At 45.3% G+C, this 21,573-nt stretch overlaps 1 protein-coding gene across 7 annotated transcripts in view; it reads left to right on the top strand.

The window, feature by feature from the left end:
• The window catches only part of PICALM (phosphatidylinositol binding clathrin assembly protein), a 179,472-nt gene that overhangs the window by 102,969 nt on the left and 54,930 nt on the right, over positions 1 to 21,573 (top strand). For 6 of the 7 annotated variants that reach the window (XM_040340082.1, XM_040340079.1, XM_040340085.1 and 3 more), the window contains exons 8-12: positions 2,836 to 2,877; positions 9,541 to 9,626; positions 13,961 to 14,084; positions 14,752 to 14,888; positions 18,468 to 18,568. In XM_040340082.1, coding sequence (XP_040196016.1) covers positions 2,836 to 2,877; positions 9,541 to 9,626; positions 13,961 to 14,084; positions 14,752 to 14,888; positions 18,468 to 18,568 — 490 coding nt within the window. The remainder of the gene's footprint in view (positions 1 to 2,835; positions 2,878 to 9,540; positions 9,627 to 13,960; positions 14,085 to 14,751; positions 14,889 to 18,467; positions 18,569 to 21,573) is intronic. The other variant, XM_040340080.1, reaches the window with a different exon arrangement.

Genomic DNA, 21,573 nt, shown 5'->3' with positions numbered 1-21,573 from the left:
AAGCGCTGCGCAAATTGTTGGAGCTATATAAATCCTGTATAATAATAAAAGAAAATCCAGTGTAATAGTGTGCAGCAACATCAACTAAAGTATGTTGAAGAGAAGAAAAGTGATCCAATCAAGTGCTTCAAGATCAACCACCGCAGCCCAGTAGAATAGACACTCACCAGAAAGGATGGCTGCTGTTAGAGCAACAAACATACATTCAAGTATTGGTTTTCTGATTAAAGTACGGTGTCCAGCGACACTCCCCATAAAGTTGCATCCAACATAAATGAAGCTCGCCGGGAGCCAAATTAAGTCTTTATAGTGTAGTAACTTTATTACAGTTGCATCAACATTAAAAGCCAGAATGTAGCAAACCATCCTTGCATTCAGTGCCGCTGCCGACCCGGAATCCATCTCCTAGGGTAGGAGACACTTGTGGTGACGTTGCGCCGCTGACCGATTTTGGGTCGGCAGCGGCACTTGAGTGTAAGGATGGTTTGCTACATTCTTTCTTTTAATGTTGATGCAACTGTAATAAAGTTACTACTCTATGAAGACTTTATTTGGCTCGCGGCGAGCTTTATTTCTCTTAGTTGTAACCTGATGGGGAGTGTCGCTGGACAGCCTACTTTATTCGGATGACCGATACTTAATAAATACGTCTTTGCTGCTCTAACGGCAGTCGTTCTTTCTGGTGAGTGTCCATTCTACTGGGCTGTGGTGGTTGATGTTGGAGCACTTCATTGGATCCCTTTTCTTCTCCAAGATACTTTAGTTGATGTTGCTGCACACTATTGCGCTGGATTTTCTTTTAGACCCCTTTCACACTGAGGGCATTTTGCAGGTGCTATAGCGTTAAAAATAGCGCCTGCAATCCGCCCTTAAACAGCTGCTCTATTCACTCCAGTGTGAAAACCTGAGGGCTTTTACACTGAAGTGGTGTGCTGGCAGGGCGTCAAAGTGTCTTTCCAGCAGCTTCTTTAGAGCGCATTGGCAGCGGTGAACTCAGAGCTGCTAATGCGCTCCTGCCCATTGAAATCAATTGGCAGCGCCATGGTACTGCCGGCAATACACCGATGTAGCGGCGCATTGCAGGAGGTATTGACCCTTTCTCGGCCGCTAGCAGGGGTTAAAAGCACCTGCTAGCGGCCAAAATGTGCCGCAAATCCGACGGTAAAATGGCGGCATTTTTCCGCCACCGCTATTGGCGTAGGCAGTGTGAAAGGGGTCTTATGAGCGTTATCCTTTCATGGGACTCTGTGCATGAGCCTTTTCCTTGGTTCTGCTGAAAGGACTTTGTTTACCTTTTTGTTAATGAGTTTTTGGACTTTATCCCTTCTCACCTTCATCACCGTTTGTTGTTTTTGTAATTTTGTGAATATTATTCATAAGGTGGATATATGGCTTATCTGTGCCATCGGCCGCTTTTATAACCGAGCAGAGCTGGATCTTTTTTTTATTTCTATCAAAAAACTTTAAAGTACAAAGGGCATGCGTACTACGTCCTGATCGAATGCCTTGCTGCCACTTACCCTGTCTTGTGCTTGCCAGCTATTCCTGGTTGTCAAAATAACAGTAGGGAGTAGTTGTATAAATACAGCAGCTGCTAAAATAATAATAGAGGGGTGGGGGGTGTCTGAGTTTATAAATACTGTTCAGAGATTGATACAAGGTAACATTGCAACCTGACAAGTGAAAAAAGGGGGGAAAAAAGTCCCCCCCCCCCCCCCCCACTTTTTTTTTTTTTCCTAACCTTTTTTAATATTTAAACTTTATTTTGTTTTTAATTATTATTCATTATTGTTGTTTTTTGTACAGCACAACATTTAATTTGAAAATACCTTAGGCTTCTTTCACACTATGGATTGTATGTCCGTTTTATAATATCCGTATTACACCTATTAACGGACGTTTATTAACGGATTTAATAACGGATACATACGGATAAATATTTTACCATTCTTCCTTTATTGAAAACGGATAATGTTTAACCGTATATATCCGTATACATCCGTTATATCATTCCTTTCTAACGTCCGTTAATAAAAAACCATTTCACCCTTTCTTGAAGTCCAGCTCCAGAAGTCTTTACTGAGCATGCTCAGTAAAATTAACGTCCGTTAACATAACGGACATTTACGGAGACATTTACTAACGTCCGTGCGCCATAGACTTCAATGTTAAAATATAACGGACGTTAATATATCCGTTACTTGCAACGGACAAAAAATGGACAAAAAATAGTGCAAGACCCGTCACATATTCCGTTATAACTAACGTCCGTACGTTATAACGGACTATTACGGATCTTTACGGAACATAAAAAAATCCCATAGACTTTAATGATATTTTATAAAGGACGTATAACTTCTGTTTTTTAACATTATCTGACGGATTTTAATACGGATTATTAAAACGGATTTATTTTGTAGTGTGAAAAGGGCCTTAGCAATGCATTAAACGGCAATCATAATTTTGGTGTAAGTTTAATGGGGTAGTAAAGCATAAAGGGATGGTACACACATTAAATGGAAAGTGTCCATTCCGTTGGCGGCTGCTCTCTCCATCTTCATTCCTTCATTCCTTTGATTGCACACCACAAAAAGTTTGTTAAAATGCCAGGGTATGATCTGTTCCACAGGAGTCTTGAATTTCACGGTCATTGTAATATTGGGTGCAGGGTTGTAGGTGTCTCCCATGTGGCACTGCTTGGGCCTGCTGGTTTTCTACCCAAACCCCGAGCACAGCGTTGTGGGATGGTGGGCCTGTTATAGTCATACCAGGAATCAGATCTGAAAGCATAGTCATTCGACATATGTTAACTTTTTTTTTTTTTTTTTACTTTAGCAAGTGGGAATTGACAGAGGAGACATTCCCGATCTATCTCAGGTAAGGAAGCTTTTTGGCATTTATCTGTATTTAGCTACAATGGGGGGGTCTCTGGATGATATTTCTATATAAATAATATGCACATGGACAGAATTTGGTGCACAGATAACCAGTTCTTGCATATTATTAATTCGTATTTGCAGTGTGTGTGTTGAATTTAAAGTGTTTTGAATCCAATCAAACTTTTTTTTTTTTTTGTGGTCTGATCATTTTTGATAAATGTAAAAAATACCTATCTACCCTGCCAGAAGACCAGTGAGCTGATGACTTCATTGTTCAATATTTTTATTGAAAAGCAGATAGAACAAAAACATGGACAAAGTTGGTACAATTACAATGCAAAGTGAGATATGCACCAACTTCAAGTGCAGTGTATATCGTAACATAATGATACCTATAGCATAAAACAGTCTATATCAACTGATGGGTGTAGAGACCGGGACCTCAGTCCTTGCAGAATTAGAGCAATGTATGCTACTGGACATTAAAAATCTGTACATTAGTCAATCCAGAGAATCTGAGGTGCAAAAGTAAGCGCAAAAACCAAGTGGCATATGCCAAAGAGTAAAGAGGGGTGGAGGTTGACAGAGGGAGTGGGTCTACTGGTCAGTGAGCTGATAACTTCCTGTATACGTCTGCTGACTAGGTGAACTACAGAAACTTCCCTCTTTATGTTATACGAATGAGGAGATGGGGGGTATTGTAGTCCTAACAGTGCCTATCCTAGGATTACAATGCTGCTGCTCCATAGATGCAATGCAGGAGTGAGCGTTGTCGTCCTAGGAAGTGTGCAAGATCACCAGGTGAAAATCTGTAAAAGATGTTAATGCAGCAGCTGCCGTGTATTGCATTTGTTTGTGGATAGCCAAGGAGCAGAGCTCTCCTTCATTCCCATTTCTTGTATCAGAGCCCAGGTCATTGTTTGACACAGGTCCCTGAGGGTCATGTTAATGGGGTCTCCCTCACTGCATCAATGCAATTGGGAACTCGACAGAGTTTGATCTTACGATGAAATCAGCAACCAAACAAATGCAGCGCCGATCAGTTTATTCTGACAGCAGAGAGGTCCCGCTGTCAATATACAATATCACGGCAAGGAGGATTCCTCCATCCACCTCGCCGCTCCATCCGTTCCACCATCCACCCATCTGGTTGATCCAAAAATAAATAAGTCTATGGTCGGCTGTAGGCCTCCCTTCTTCAGTATTCATTTTAATTTTAGCTTTCTGGCAGTTCTCGATGTGGATATTTAAACAAGCTAGTTATAAGGGTGATGACCGCAGAGACACTGTTACCATGTCATCTGTGCTGAGGTCTAGCGATGGCCTCACAATGATCTGTAAATTAATGAACTACTACAATTACCATCCACTGCTGTGGCAGACTGCTTGCAGTCTTAAAGGACAAGTACCGCCAAAGCTTGTTTGGCGGGACTTTTCCTATGGATCACAGGAGCGCAGTCTGTTTTGCACTTGTGTGACCCGTTTTGAGCAGACAATAGGCGGAAGCCTGCCATCGGCTGACGTCACAGAGCCGGTCCAAGCTGGGGCAAGATTGCGACAGTCGCAACCCTGGACAGGCACCTGGCTCAGCCTCCCAGTGAGCTGCTGAGAGCCTGAGCCAGCCACTCCCGCCTCCTGCAAAGCACAATGGTGACTGACAGTCACCAGCTCTCTGCTTGTAGAGCATTGAGAACCGAGTGATCAGCAGTCTTTGATTTTTCAATTCTCAGTCATGGAGCTGGCTGGCAGGGGACAGATGCAGCATTACCACCTAGGTAAGTATGAGTTTTAAGAAAAGGGGGGGGGGACTTTTAATTAACTGTGAGGGTGCTGGACTTTTTGCTCTCCAGTAACTGTTTGGGAAGTTCAGGGAGATGGCTATACTATACTGAGATATTCTCCAGGATCCTTGCATTGCACCTGAGATCTGCAAAAATATGTGTATTTATTATTTTATCTAACTGGTTGACTTAAAGAGGAAGTAAACCCTCTTAAATTTAATACAGGAAAAAAAAACACCTGCAAGAGAAAGGCATAATGAGCTAGTATGCATAGCATACTGGCTCATTATGTGGCACTTACCTGAAATCGAAGCCCCCAAAGTGCTCCTTGTTCCCCTCCGCCGCCATGTCCTCTTGCAGCTTCTCCCTGGCATCGCCGCTTCAGCGCTGTGGTTGACTGGAGCGGGACAGCATTATCCCATCCAGAATGCCGGGACGCTCAGTGCGCCTGCGCCGTAGACATCGGTGCAGTGTTTTCTGCATATATCTCCTTAATTGTGTAGGTTAAAGAGGATGTCCGCTGTCCAGCGCCGTCCGCAGCAGAGGACAAGCGATTGCTCGTCACTCTGCTGCCTCCCCGCCATCCTCGGTGAGGGAACCAGGAAGTGAAGCGCTCCGGCTTCACTGCCCGGTTCCCTACGGCGCATGAGCGAGTTGCGCTGCGCCTGCTGATTGGCTCCCGCTGTGCTCTGGGAGCCGAGCGTTCCCAGAGCACAACGATGGGGAGGACACGTCCTGCCTGCAAACTGTGGCCGGAAGTGGGTGCAAATACCTGTCTGTCATATCTGCACCCCCCTCCCCCTGAAAGGTGTCAAATTGACACCGGAGGGGGGAGGGTTCCGATCAGCGGGAGTTCCACTTTAGGGTGGAGCTCCGCTTTAAGGAGATATTTCTTGCACCTACAGGTACCGGTAAGCCTTAATCTAGGTTTACCTGTAGGTGCAAGTTGTCAAAGTGGGTTTACAACCACTTTAACCTTTAAGTTATGATATGATTGAGTCTCAGAGCTGCTAGTTGACATTTATCTTGCATCTTTTTACAGCCACATTTGGCAACCAGCATAGATTAGATAGCATTATTTATATAGGTACTGTAAGTTGTACCTGCCTCCTCTAAAAAAAAAATGATAGATAAATTTGTAACTCTGGACATATTCTTGTGGTATTTGCAGGGTGATGACAGCTTTTCTTTCAGACACTTTTTTATCATTGCGGCCCAGAGTGCAGAGATTTGCTGCCATAATCTGCTGCTTCATGGCCAGAGGAATGTAATCTGATCATTTTTTCATTTGACATTTGTTGTGCGTTCTCCTAAATATTTGCCAGCGAACACTCTACATTATGAAAGGCCGACCCAGATGTCTGGCTTCCAGCTGCGCACACACAGCGCAGAGGCTTCACTCAGAACAGTCATCCATTATATACAGCTAGTCACACTGTAGATATTTTCCCAGCTTGCGTCATCTTTCCTGGTGTATTGATCTTGGTTCTATAATCTGTAACTGCTGCTGGCAGCCGCTACATCTGCTGAACAGCACAATTCATGGGCAGTCTGGTAGGATTCTGTATCGAGGATACAACGTGTGGGTTTTAAAAACGGTGTCTGCTTTACACAGGAGATTTAATGTTTCATATTCCCATTGCACACTTTCCTGGTATAAGCGCTCAAAAATGGGGTGCTGTAGCAACAACCAGCTGGATACTGGTTCAAGTCACAAGGTAGATATTTTCCAGCAGACCAAGGATCGGCACAAAGTGGTGTCCAAACGGGTAGTTTATTGCGTGATCGCAACACAAGAAAAGTGCAACGTTTAAGAGTCACGCAGGACCCCTTTGTCAGGCATGTGATGCTTTACACAGGAGGGTGTATAGGCTTAGTGTTCACCTTTTCAGAAAAAGGTAAAAAAAAAAAAAAATGAACCAACACCCTCCCCACTTCCCTGGTCCCCCGCAGCTCTTACCTCCGTTGGTGATGGTTTCAGCATCCACACAGGCCAGCTTTAATGGGGGTTGAAAAACGCACTGTTTTTCTGCTAGGGACAGATTAGAGCTGTCCCTAGCAAGCACACGACCTCGCTGACCAGTCAGAATCCCTCTGTTTACTGGAATCCCTAGAGAAAGAGGAGGAAAAAATGGCATGGTCCACAGGGACACTGCACCAGGGGACCACGGAAATGGGGAGAGTATAAGGTTTTACACTTTTTTTTTTTTTTTTTTTTACGACAAGGCAAACTTGCACTTTAAAGCTGAGCTCCAGACAGATTAAAAATATATCGCAAATTTGTGCAGGTATGGGTTCATTTACTGTAAAAATCATTAGTGTATGTTTATATGGACAATTCACTCCTCACACTTGCTTCCTTGTTTAAAGCGGGGGTTCACCCAAAAAAAAAATTCTAACATTACATTGAGCCGAGTTGTGATAATGACATTATGCTGACCTTTTTAATTTTATTGCCGTACATACCGTTTTATCTATATTTTCGCCGCGGCTTCTGAGTATGTAATCTGCGGGACTGGGCGTTCCTATTCTCATGCTAATTGATTGACAAGCTTCCCACTGGCGCATACAGCGCGTCACGAGTTGTCGAAAGAAGCCGGACTGCGAGTCGGCTCTATACGGCGTCTGCGCGTCGGCTCTATACGGCGTCTGCGCACCGACGTTCGGCTTCTTTCGGCAACTTGTGACGCGCTGTTAGCATGTGAATAGGAACGCCCAGTCCCGCAGATTACATACCCGGAAGCCGCGGTGAAAATATAGATAAAACCGTATGTACGGCAAGAGGATTAAAATGTCCGCATAATGTCATTATCAAAACTCGGCTCAATGTAATGTTAGAAATTTTTTTTTGGGTGAATCCCCGCTTTAAATTTTAAATTTCATTTTTTATAAAAATTTCTATAAATTTGCAAAGATTTCAAATAAACTTCTTTCACATTGTCATTATGGGGTATCGTTTGTAGAACTTTAGGGCAAATAATGACTTTAATCTATTTTGGAATAAGGCTGTAACATAACTAAATGTGGAAAGTGAAGCCCTGTAATAACAATGGCTTAAAATGGTTTATTCAAACTAAGCCTAGTTTGTATAAATATGAGGTTTTCCTGTCTTTAGCCATTGCTTCCTTTTGCGAGAGAGATTTTCAGAAACTATCGGCGAGGGACAGAATTGCCCCATATCGCAATGATATGTATTTTCTGAAATAAGGAGGGGGTCAGTACGCCTCACCTCCCCTGTGTATTAAATGACCATGTACACAGGAGCTGCGGTGGCTCAACGCGATTGGCACTGCGCTGACAAGCCATTCACCTCTGCAGCTAGGGGTTCGGATCCCGGTCTCGGCTACATGTGAATTGAGTTTGGTGGTCGCAGCCCGGCTCCCAGTGGGTGTGCTATGCGAGGTAAGTCTGCGCTTAGTACGCCCACCCCCCTCCCACAAAAAACACCACACTTACACGCACTCGAAATTGGGTTAACATGCGCACGCACTTTGACCACACGGTCTCTAAAAAAGAAAGAGAGGCGAAGGACTAACAGGGCTGGTTGAGCGGGCAAAATCCTCTCACTCTCTTATAGGGAGTCCCTCTGCCCCGTTGGGCTTCAAAGCGGAGCAGGTAGGGCGGGCTGTGTGGGAGGACCCCCTCACACACCCGCCATTGCCACCCGGGACATAGAGAAAGGTGGCAGTTTGCTTCTGGGGGAGGCCAGCCTACTCCCAACTCCTGCAGTCCGGCTCCTCTCTCGAGTACACGCACAAAAATACACTTTAAAAAAAAAAAAAAAAAAAAAATGACATGTACACTTTAATGCCCCTTTCACACTGTGGCAGTGGGTGCGTCGGCGGTCAAGCGCCGCTATTTTTAGTGGCGCTTTTCCGTCAATTTCGCTGCGCTATTCGGCCACTAGCGTGGTGCTTTTACCGCAGCCAACAAAGGGTTAAAACTGCAGTGGGCAGGAGTGGTATATACACCGCTCCAAAGATGCGGCTAGCAGGACTTTGTTTTTACTGCCCTGCTAGCGCACCGCTCCAGTGTGACAGCCCTCGAGGCTGGAGAAACAGCAGCAGATTTGCATGCTCTATTTTTAGCGCAATAGCGCCTGCAAAGCACCTCAGTGTTTTGCAAAAGGAAAATGAGGTCTGGCGAGGAGCTGGGGGCTGCCTGGGAGTGGGGATGCGGGGGAGGGACAACGCCGCCGATCACCTTGATGGCACAGAGCACAGCAGAAGAGGAGAGCCGCGGGATCGCAGAGCGGTATAGCCCGCTATTGGAACTTACATTGAAATTTCCTCCGCTCTGCTTGCTCACACAGCCCTGCCGCCTCCTGACCCCGCGTTGTTTTAGACAGAATGCGAGTCCAATGCTGGGATGTGTTTATCACAGGTGCGGGGTCATGAGGAGGCGGGGCTGTGTGAGCGAGCAGAGGAAATTTCAATGTAAGTTCTGATAGTGGTCTATACCGCTCTCCGATCCCGCGGCTCTCTTCTTCATCCTGTCATGATCTGGCCGCCAATGGGGGCGTGGTGAGTCCGCGCTGAGGGGAACTGATAAAGTTGTTATTTTTGTAACTTAATTCTGCATAAACATTTAAGTGTGATTTCATGAGATAATTTATGAGGGCGTGATTAGCAGCAGAATTAGGGGCGGAGCAGGGTTAGGAGTTGGGTGGGGCAACTGGTGGCGAGTAACCCTTCAGGACTGGACTTGAAAATTTGAGCCCTGGTCATATCGATGTGTAATGAATGAAAGATGGCCCCAGTCTTTACTGTTCAACTGGTTGCAATAAAACAGCGCAAAGAACACACCATTTTTATGTGTTATTTTAAAGTTTTGACGGTTTCATTGCTGAGTTTGGTTACTATTCCGTTCTATTTCCATAGGCTCCAAGCAGTCTGCTCGATGCCCTGGAACAACATTTAGCCTCTCTGGAAGGGAAGAAAATTAAAGACTCAACAGCGGCGAGCAGGTGGGAAAACCTCGTCCTGGATCATTTAGAAAAAGTTTTTTTTTTTAAATCTGAGCTGGGAAAATGGGACATGGGACCCGGTATCTATGGGACAGCTTTTAATGAGATCTGCTACTTGCATGTATTGAGTTTTTCTTGTATTCCCCTAAGAAAATGTGTAGATGCAGGATAATTTTGTACCCCAACACGTTACAAAATTATTCTGCATCTATACATTTTCTTAGGGTAACACAGTAAGCATGAGTGGCCCCCCCAAAAAAAAAACCTTTCCTCTGCTTGTTCCTATATTATATTTATTACTTTTATTATATTCTTTCCCTGGTGCTGGCCATGCTTGCAAAGCACAACTCTACCCTTGGTCTAACCTTGCAGTGAGGCCCCTCTGCACTGTACGGGTCAAAAGTTTGTCATGTCTAGGGGTTCATGAATAATTAGTAAATACTTGCCTTATTTCTCCCTCCTGCAGGGTCCCTCCAGTGCTGCGACCAAAACCCCCTGAAATTTCCTCTTTATTTTTTTATCGAAATAGGGAAGGGGGTAAACCTAAGGCTTCATTTCCATGGACGTTTTAAAAAACAGGCTGTAAAGCTAGTACAGACGCCAGGAAAAAAGGGGCATTTTTAACATTATTTCTCTTCTGTTCATAGACGGACACAGCCTTCATTGATATTAGGGTTATGCTTCTTCCTACCAGGAGATTTCTCCTGGTAGGAAGAAGCATAACCCTAATGTCAATGAAGGCTGTGTCCGTCTATAAACTCAGAGAAATGGATTTTACGGTGAGTACAAAAATCCTATTTTTTCCGCGTTTTGCATTGAATTTAATGCACGTTTTGCCGCGCTAGTTTTCAGACGCGTTTTTCTGTTTCTATTCAAAATCAATGGTTCCCTATGGGAGCCCATTGATTTGAATAGAGGTCGCACCAGAAGTCGGATCAAGGTGAATCTTGAAGGGGAACCCGCGCAAATTAAAAAAAAAAATTTGCTGAGGTTTCCCCCCAGGATGATACCAGACCCTTCGGTCTGGTATGGATTTTAAGGGGAACTCCTACGCTGAAAAAAACGGGGCGGGGGTTCCCACCCTTATCCGAGCATGCCGCTGTAATGCCGGGTGTGCGGTGCGCGATGATTTATATAGGCCTCTTATGACGTCACAGTCCCAGCATGCTCCGGGGGCTGACGTCACCACCCGGACGAGGATGACCCCGGAGCAGGCGCACAGCGTTAAGTTTCGTTGAATCACTTTTGCAGGCGTCTGACGTCTTTACAGCTCTAACGCTGGAGCTTTTTTTGCAGCTTACAGTTAAAAAACATCATGGTCTAGAATGGAAAACTCCTACAAGCTTTAACCAGACACCGATAGAAGTCACAAGACTGCTATATACTGCTAGTGAGAGAGGGTATTTTACAGTTTATATTTACTAAAATTATTGCTTTTCCATGTTCAGTGTACTGTGGAGACCAGGTATAGCGAATGCAGAGTCCTGGGTTTAGTAAGGAAGCCTACACAAATGTATTTTGGTTCTTTTATATGCCCAGTCCTGACTGGTTCTTTTTTTTAAAAATAACACGAGGTCTGATGGTTTGACGGGACGAAAGCTCAGCAACCTCTCCTGAATCAAAATGTTTGCTGAAATGGCTTAGATTTGAAATCTTTGTTTATATCCTAGAGCAGCAACCAGGCAACTCCCTTCTGGCCGCCCTCCAACAGGATGTATTATTTTGCCCATGAGACACAATTAAATATGGATGCTTTCTAATCCCTTTTTTTTTCACTGACTAGTTATTTGTTGGGAGATGAAAAGTGTTTTGTGCTGCACTGCCAAAGTGATTGCAGATATTGATTTGGAGCTAGTGGTGATACCGTGTTTATTATCTATTCTGCATCATTATTGAAGCCCCACCGCTCCCAGCCTGACGCAGCTTATTTCTAATTCACCTAACTGGTCTGTGTTCTATAAACCAGAAGAAGGGCGAGCCTGTTTCCTGCCAATCGCATGTGAGCTCCAGGTTTCTTGGTCCATAAAACGAATCTTGAAGTACTGAAATCCCAAGCATCCAATTAGAACTTGTCTTTTTCTTTGGACTGCATTGTTGGCTTGATTTATACAAGGAGTGTAGACTACTTCTTCCTAGGAGTTAACGCATGCACACTCTAGCACACTCGGGGCATGCTTCCACGGGCACTCTTAAAGAGAGAAGTATAGGATTCTTTTTTTGGGGGGGAATCGAACTTGCCTAGCTGGATGCAGAATCGGTCCCCCACCAGCTCTAACAATAAGAACCGAGCGATCCAACATTTCCAAAAAGTCTGCCCGTGGAATGGCGGCAAACCACAGATTTGAAAAAATCTCCATAGGTGACGCTTTAAATTTAGGACTGGTGCTCGAATTATTGCTCTCGCTCTGACGTTCCCAACAATACCTCACATGTAGCGCGATCAGTTTTCATATGCGTGCAGGAGTAACGTATGCGTTTACATTTGCGCATAAGCACGGTGCGACGTCAGTGCTTTAAAGGGGTTGTAAAGGTACGATTTTTTTTCCCCTAAATGGCTTCCTTTACCGTAGGCCCCTTTCACACGTACGGACAGTATGTCCGCATTTTCATCCGTCCGTTTGCGGATGAAAACGGGACATACATATGTGATTACAGGTGTCAGCGGATGAACATCCGCTGACACCCGTAATTTGTCCGCCTCCGCAAAGATCCGCATTTGCGGACGGAAGAAATCCTATTTTTCTTACGTCTGCCGGATCGGATGAACACGGACATACGGTCCGTGTTCGTCCGATCCCCCATAGGGGAGAGCGGAGGAAACCCAGGGCGGTCCCTGCACAGTGTGCGGGGACCGCCCTGTCAGCTGCCAGCTCAGCAGGGATTTTACGAAGGATCCCCGCTGAGCTGTACGGACACACGGAGCGGATCATTACTGATCCGCTCCGTGTGAAAGGGCCCTTAGTGCAGTCCTCCTTCACTTACCTCATCCTTCCATTTTGCTTTTAAATGTCCTTATTTCTTCTGAGAAATCCTCACTTCCTGTTCTTCTGTCTGTAACTCCACACAGTAATGCAAGGCTTTCTCCCTGGCGTGGAGTGTCGTGCTCGCCCCCTCTCTTGGACTATAGGAGAGTCAGGATGCTCTCTACGTTGCAGATAGAGAAAGGAGCTGTGTGTTAGTGGGCGTCCTGACTCTCCGTAGTCTAAGGGAGCGAGCATGACACTCCACACCGGGGAGAAAGCCTTGCATTACTGTAAGGAGTTAGACAGAAGAACAGGAGGTGAGGATTTCTCAGAAGAAATAAGGACATTTAAAAGCAAAATGGAAGGATGAGGTAAGTGAAGGAGGACTGCACTAAGGTAAAAAAAGCTATTTAGGAAAAAATCTATTTCTTTATCACCCCTTTAAATGTGTGTTGTGTTGTTTACACATTTTTTTTTTACTTTATTGCTATCACAAGGGATGATCCCTTGTGATAGCATGGGCCATGACAGGTCCTCTTATGGAGAGATCTGGGTTCTATTAGACCTGAAATCTCTCCTCTGGCCCCCCATGCAACCGATCAGACCCTAGGGGAAACATCAGTTCCTCTCTGTACAGGGCAGCCATCGCCGCCTGCCGCATCGCTACCGGCTTCCTTGATTGGACTGGAGAGGTGGTGGGAGGGGGGTGCGATCCCATTCCGTCAACAGCAGAAGTGATCGAGTGGCTAATTGGCTGCTCAGATCACTTATGCTTTGCAGAGAATCGACGGCTGAACAAAACGGTATTGGTATGATACCTGTAAGTGCAGGCATCATCCCAGTATAACCGCTGAAGCCCAAGGACGTACCGGTACGTACCATGGGAAGGAAGTTGTAAAATACCTGGTGGTTCTGCCATGAAGGTCCTTGTTCAGGCATTTCCTGTTATGAAAAATGTTGTGATCCTTTGTCACCCTGACACCTATTTCCTGGACTTATACTGGAGAGTGCAAATTGTGGCGCTGGTCTGCATAGAAACCAATCGGCTTCCAGGTTGTTTTTTTTTGGTCAAAGCTTAATTGAAGAAGCTGATGTTAGAAGCTGATTGACTACCATGCACAGCTGCACCAGGTTCTGAGTGCTTTTGTTTTAGTACATTTCCCCAATAGTGTTTTAGCACACAAACTGACATAAATGTTTTGGGAAGTAGTTTTAAAAATGTTGTTTCAAGTTTGTTTTGTAGTTTTGTGAGCTGAGACCAATGGGTCTTGACCGCCCCTGCGAGGGCCACTGTTGTATTTTTGAAAGAAAATGGAAAAAATGTCATCAATTTAGCGTTTAGATTTACCAACCCTTCTGTTTTCAATGCAGGGCTACCACACTTTCCAATGCAGTCTCCTCACTTGCAAGTACAGGCCTCTCCCTCACCAGAGTGGATGAAAGGGAAAAGCAAGCAGCACTGGAGGAAGAACAGGCTCGATTAAAAGCTTTAAAGGTAATTTCTAAAGCGTTACAATTACATTTGTTCATAATCATATACCCGTGAAATTGAGGCAATTTTTTTTCTTTTCAGTAAAAGTTATCAGTTTGCGTGTTTTATTACTTAAAGCGGGGGTTCACCCGTACATAACACTTTTTCCCCATAGCTGGATGCTCGTTTTGTCTAGGGGAATCGGCTAGCTGTTTTAAAATATGAGCTGTACTTACCGTTTACAAGATGCATCTTCTCCGCCGCTTCCGGGTATGGGCTGCGGGAGCGGGCATTCCTATTTTGATTGACAGTCTTCCGAGAGGCTTCCGACGGTCGCATCCATCGCGTCACGATTTTCCGAAAGAAGCCGAACGTCGGTGCGCAGGCGCAGTATAGAGCCGCACTGACGTTCGACTTCTTTCGGCTACTAGTGACGCGATGGATGCGACCGTCGGAAGCCTCTCGGAAGACTGTCAATCAAGAAGGAACGCCCGCTCCCGAAGACCCATACCCGGAAGCGACGGAGAAGATGCATCTCGAAAACGGTAAGTACGGATCATATTTTAAAACAACTAGCCGATTCCCCTAGACAAAACCAGCATCCAGCTATGGGGAAAAATTGTTTTATGGGTGAACTCCCGCTTTAACTGCTTCTTTGGGCATATTTTTAATTTATTTTAATTTTTACAAGGAACAGCGTCTCAAGGAGCTCGCCAAAAAGCCTCAAAACGCCTCTACGACTGCCTCCTCCCCCGTGTCATCCTCAGCAGGCAGTATAAACACAACTGCTGCCATTGACCTGTTTTCAACACCGGGTTCATTAAACAGGTATGGTTCAGATTCACACTGTTGTACATACAGGCAAAACATAGTAAACTGTACCAAAGTTGCTTTTCTTGTCATGCCATAGCCAAATCCGTACTTGCCATTATATTTCTCTCTATAGATGTAAATGACACAACACACAGTTTATGAATAGCACTAGCCCAACTGTTCCACTACTTCTGTTTCTCTGGGCAGTCTTGCTCTGTCGCTGTGGTAGAGCAATAAGAATGCGATGACCCTGTAACTTAGTCATTCTGATAAAAAGTAGATGGATAAAGCATGAGACAAAATGGACTATTAACCAGTATGTAACCCCCCCCTCTCTTAAAGAGAGCTCAGTTAGCTCTTGTGTGTAAAGGAGATCTTTGCAAAGGGCAAGTTCAGTTTAACCAAGAACACACACACAGGAAATGACGCCATCCAAGTGCAGCATTAAAACATTTGTTAAAAACAAATTGTAAACTCACGTGGCTTGACAAAGTGGCAAGAACGCCTTGAAAAGGGTAGCCACACCCACGGGGTGTCATCTGGTGTCTGACATCATCCATTGGGTTCCTGTGGAGGCGCCTCCCGACCAGGAAGTGCTTTCAGCTTCCTATGCCTACCTGGCGGCAGTGCTGCAGAGTCCTTGGACTGGATCCTCTGCATTGACTGTGCCTGTGCAGTGTTCTAGAGCAGCGGTCTTCAAACTTGGGGCCCTTCTGCTTGCATTTACTTAAACCCTTGGGACCCTTCTGCTTGCATTTACTTGACCCTTGGGGCCCTTGCATTTACTTGACCCTTGGGGCCCTTGCATTTACTTGACCCTTGGGGCCCTTGCATTTACTTGACCCTTGGGGCCCTTGCATTTACTTGACCCTTGGGGCCCTTGCATTTACTTGACCCTTGGGGCCCTTGCATTTACTTGACCCTTGGGGCCCTTGCATTTACTTGACCCTTGGGGCCCTTGCATTTACTTGACCCTTGGGGCCCTTGCATTTACTTGACCCTTGGGGCCCTTCTGCTTGCATTTACTTGACCCTTGGGGCCCTTCTGCTTGCATTTACTTGACCCTTGGGGCTCTTCTGCTTGCATTTACTTGACCCTTGGGGCTCTTCTGCTTGCAATTGACTTGACCCTTGGGGCCCTTCTGCTTGCAATTGACTTGACCCTTGGGGCCCTTCTGCTTGCAATTGACTTGACCCTTGGGGCCCTTCTGCTTGCATTTGACTTGACCCTTGGGGCCCTTCTGATTGCAATTGACTTGACCCTTGGGGCCCTTCTGCTTGCATTTGACTTGACCCTTGGGGCGCTATTCCCCCCACCGACACCCAAAGATAGGGCATTTTCTACTCCTACTGGCCACACTCCCCCCCCCCCCCCCCCCCCTAAAGTCGGAAGGACCGTAAACTGGCCCCTTGTTTAGAAAGTTTGTAGACCCCTGTTTTACTCTGTAATCTTGAAGTATGGCCCTATAGCCACAGAAGGATTCAGATTATATGTAGAGGCAAGCTGGGAGGAAAGGCGTTTTGCGTTTTAGTTTAGGTTTGCGGACTAAGTAGGGTGGACTAGTCTTAATTTTTACTAAAACAAACCTATCATTACAGATTCTTTAGAACATTGTCTATAGTAAAAGGATAAATTGCTTTGAACTGTTGTCATCATGTGATTATAAAGGTGGAGGAGTCATGGGATGTCTCAGAGATCAAGGTCTGTAAGAAGCTGGGCGTAATATAAATGTGAACTCTTGCTACAAAAAATACTGAACTTGGACCTTGCACAGTCATTGCTTAACACCTTTGTGACTACAGTATACCTTTACAGACAAAAACTAGGAATTTGCTACTGTGTGCTTCTTGGTTCTAAGGCCGATTTTCAAACTGAAAAAGCTTGTCATGGTTATTGGAAAGTTTTATTGCTGCTAAACCTGCTAACAAGCCAGGATCAGTGGAGGTTTTCAGGAGGTCAGTAAGGCCTCATTCACACAGGCGGAGGGCTGTGGTAAAGTTGGGGGGGGGGTAAAAAGGGACACCCAAGTCTGTTTTACCTCTCTGCAGAATAGGGCAGTTCAGACTAGCGTGTTTAAGCATAAGCTTCATCTCTCTATTAAAGTTACATGGTTAGGTTGAAAAAAGACACAAGTCCATCCAGTTCAACCACAAAAAATAAACAAACAAAATAAAAAAGACAATACAATCTCATACACCCAACTCCATACCCACAGTTGATCGAGGAAGGCAAAAAAAACCAGCAGTCCAAAGTCAAAGGGCTCAGACCACAACCATGTTCTAAATGCAACTATGGTGATGGCAGGAAAGGTACCGTATTTATCGCGGTATTTATTTCAATGCAAAATTCTCTTTGTGATCGAAAAGGTGCTGAGGCGAGAGTATCCCCTCCTAAATGCCCATAAACCAGCTCTAAACCGTGATCTGATAAACATTCCACCATAGATCGCTTTGCAGACCCTGCGCCTGAATAAAGCGTAAATTTACAGCCAAAGTTTCTCATACCGCTTTTCGGAATCCCCTCCGGTGTCACATGTGGCAGCTTTTGGAGGGAGGGGGGAGCTCCCACTTCCGGGCATAGATAGCCGAGCCGCCCACGGCTATCTATGCCACATCTGGTGCCTCCTCCGTCCCCCTGCTGACTTCTGGGAGACACACAGGTCCCTGAAGACAGCAGGGACCAGTGGGATAGCGCAGCACGATTCGCGCATGGGCAGTAAGGAACCAGGCTGTGAAGCTGCATTGCTCCACTTACTGATTCCTTTACCAAAAATGGCGACGCCTCCACCTGAGAGCTGAGGGACAGATCAGCTTCGGGTGCCGATATCGCGGGCGCCCTGGACAGTTAAGTGTCATTATTTAAAGTCAACAACTGCAGTATTTGTAGCTGCTGACTTTAAAAAAAAAATTGGCAGAACTTCGCTTTTAAGATCATAAACCTGTGTACTGCAGCCCCCTAAATACTTACCTGGACATATCTCAATCCAGCAATTTTTCAGGAGAGGCTCAGCTGTCCCTCCTCATTGGCTGAGAGACACAGCGGGCGCCATTGGCTCCCACTGCTGTCAATCAAATTGTCTGCTTTTTTTGTCTGAATGGACACAGATCAGGAGGGAGGGGCCAGATCAGGAGGGAGGGGCCCGCGCTTGCGAAGGACCCAAGAAGAGGCAGTTTGGGGCTGCTCTGTGCAAAACCACTGCATAACCTTTATTTTTAAATAAAAAGACAACTTTTATCGCCTTAATTTATTTCTGTAAAGGAAAAAACATTGCAACTAAGATTATCAAATTCTTGTTTTTTTGCTTTTTTACCTAATAATTTTTAGTGTCGGGGTCTCTCTATTTATCTTTGGAGAGATTTGTATGTGATTCACACATGTTATTGGCACGCTGTTTTCTGCTTTGTGACACAGGCTGTTAAATTCATTTTTGTGGTTATTTTAATCATTTTCAATTTGGTCGTCCATCTCTGAGAATAGGTCACTTTTTTGTTTTACAGACTGTAGGAGAATGTGTGGCACGGGTGAAGTATTTGTGTGGGCTGTGTCTAATTGCTCAGACATAACATAACACTCCTTGTACTTTTCTCTCCTCAGCACTTCCAAGCTGCCAAATGACTTGCTTGACATGCAGCCAAGTTTCCAGCCAGCTGTGCATCCGCTGAGCGCCGTGCCACAAGTAGCGAGTACATGGGGAGGTAAGAAGCGTGTCTAAGTTTTTACTGCCGGCAGGATTTTTCCTAAGCCTGGAACATGCTGTATTATTTACTGTAGTGTTACGTGGCTTCAGGCAGAAGGATGGTGCTTAGCACTGTAAATCCTGTTTTAATTTTCCAGACGGAGATGTAAATGGATGTTTCCATCTCCGCTGTTAGTGTGACCGTAAAAAGAACAGTACGTTTATAACGGTAAAGCAAGTAAACGGAGGAATAGTATTTTACTGGCTGATTTTAATGCTATTCCTTAGAATTAAACACACGGCAATTGTAAAAATCCACTCGACGATAACGCATGTGCAGTCAGTGCTAGGAGTCACGTTTTATATGTCTATACATTTGATTCTTCTAGCATTGGCCACTAATTGCACTATAGAGCAAGGGTACTGAATTAACATTCACGGTGGTCCGGTCAGAGGTCCGAGTGTCATATTGGTGCTAGAATTCGGACCCCCCCCCCCCAATTACACCATTACAGCCCGATCCATCACACATTCCTCTCATCACAGACCATCCCATCACAGATCCGTTTCATCACAGACCATCCCATCATAGATCCACCCCCCCAATCACCATCCACCCTCGATATTAAACTCCTGTCCCTTCTATAACATTGCAGCACTCCCCACTTCCTCTCCTCTTATCAGTGTCCTGCCTTATTCACAAGATGGGAAGCATAGCAGGTCTGGACTTTTCATGCTAAAAGCGGGTGATTGATTGCTTGGACCGCTTATGCTGACCAGCAACCAATCCACCTGCTTCTTAACTTGAAAGGTCCTGCCATTTGTTGAGACCTGCCGTGCATCCCGTCTTGTGTGAATAAGGTAGGACAGTGTGGGAAGGGGGGGGGGGGGGGGGGGGGAGTGCTGCGATGTTATGAAAGGGACAGATCTGCCAGGCCTCCCGTGTACCCTTAATTGAGGATGATCGCGACAACGGCGGCCAAGGCCAGGCCAGCTGGCCATGGGCAGGGAGAGGACAACTGTTCGGCGAGGCTCAGGTCCGGTTAAAACTTTCTGGATTTGGACCACAGTCCACCAATTAGTGATGCCTGCTATGTAGTATATCAAGCTTTTCCATTAATATTAAATGCTTTTGTAAGTGGGACTTCCACTGTGTCCTAAGCCTCGTACACACGGTACGATTGTTGGCCAACGGAGCGTCTGATTTTTGTCAAAGGGGGGCGTGCCAGGATCTTATCTTGCATACCAACGAGACACAATTGTCGTGCCACAAACGCGAACGTAGTGACGTACTACGAGGAATTTCAGCTGAGCGCCACCTTTTGGGCCCCTTCGGCTAATTTCGTGTTTGGTGAGCAAGGATTCCGAGCATGCGTGTTTGTAGTTTCGACCTTTGGTGTGACAAATTTGTGTACTGACCATACGAAAATGGGACGTCAAACCGTTGTCTGAAGAAAATTTACTAGCCTGTCATCCAACATTTGTTGGCCGAAATTTGGACAATAATTGTCAAAAGGAGCATACGAACGGTCAGATTTTAGGACAACAGTCTGTCACAAGACCATTCCCTGCCAACAATCGTATCGTGTGTACGAGGCTTAAGCCAATATTCACACAAATTTCATGTGTGGCTGCTGGCAAGAGTTCCTGCCGGCGGTTGTAAACACTTGTGTTCAAGCAGCTGTAAATTTTGAGCAGTGGCAGTTAGTAAGATTTGTCCTCTATGGCAGAGGCCACTCCAATACACATGAAACCCCATTGGAGCAGTTATGTGCGAATACCTATCCTGGAGCCAGTGTTCGTCCAGGGTGGATGTTTCTGAGGAGTTGTGCCCACCTGAGAACTGTCCACAGGTAATCGGCTAGTTTGTATGTGGCCATATCAGAGGTGGTAATTAGCCGCCTCTTTTAATGCAGCAAAGTATTTTTTATGCAAACTCCCATGTGAATGTAACCTTACATTACCATACCGACCTGTACAAACTTTAAAACAAATCTCAATTTCGTTTTTACCTAAAAAAAAAAATGGGGACTGCACCCGAGCACATGTATGTAGACCATCACTGGGATAAGATACATATTCCATTACATAATTCAAACATAGGTTTTTATTTATATCAATATGTGTACATTTTAAAATCCTTGACACATTTTCACAATCGATATCCACTTTTTTTAGAGGAACAATTGAATCATGTCCTTCATAATGGAAAAAGCTATCCCTGCATACAATATTACATAAACGCTATGATCACACCGCCTGCAAATAAAACCTCATTATATCCCAATTCTTGTACTAAAGGGGTTGTAAAGCCTTGTGTTTTTTCACCTTAATGCATCCTATGTATTAACCACTTCAATACCCGCCCATAGTCATTTGACGTCCACAGATGGGATCTCCCATCCTGGGTGGACGTCATATGACGTCCTGGGCTTTGTGAGGGGATATCTGAATGATGCCTGCAGCTAGAGGCATCATTCAGATATCATTTGTTAGTGCCGGCTATTCTGTGCAACATAAGAACAATCATAGCGGACATCCCCCCCGCCGCCATCCGGTGCTTCTCCAGACTTTCCCGTGCCATCGGTGGCCCGGAGAAAGAATCGTCTGGCGCAGGCAGAAAGCATAGAAATGACTGGTGACCAGATGGTCACCAGTCATCTCTATGACCGTCGGAGGCCCGGGCGCGATGTGATGACGTCATGCTCGGGTACCCAGCAGTAGTAAGCAGCACTAATCATGAGATCGGTGAAATAAACGCCCCTGTCCCCGGTAGCTTGCGCGCAGAAGCGAACGCACACGTAAGTCCCACCGACATATGTAAACGCCGTTTAAACCACATATGTGAGGTATTGCCGCATGTGTTAGTGCCAGCAACAATTCTAGCACTAGATCTCCTCTGTAAATGTAAACTGGTAACCTGTAAAAAATTTCAAAGTGTTGCCTATGGAGATTTTTAAGTACCAAAATTTGGCGCCATTCCATAAGTGTGCGCAATTTTAAAGCGTGACATGTTGGGTATCT

This window comes from Rana temporaria, chromosome 2, assembly GCF_905171775.1.
Source record: "Rana temporaria chromosome 2, aRanTem1.1, whole genome shotgun sequence".
Lineage (NCBI taxonomy): Eukaryota > Metazoa > Chordata > Amphibia > Anura > Ranidae > Rana > Rana temporaria.
Note: the sequence above shows the minus strand (reverse complement) of the source record. Positions and strands in the feature narration are given on the sequence as shown.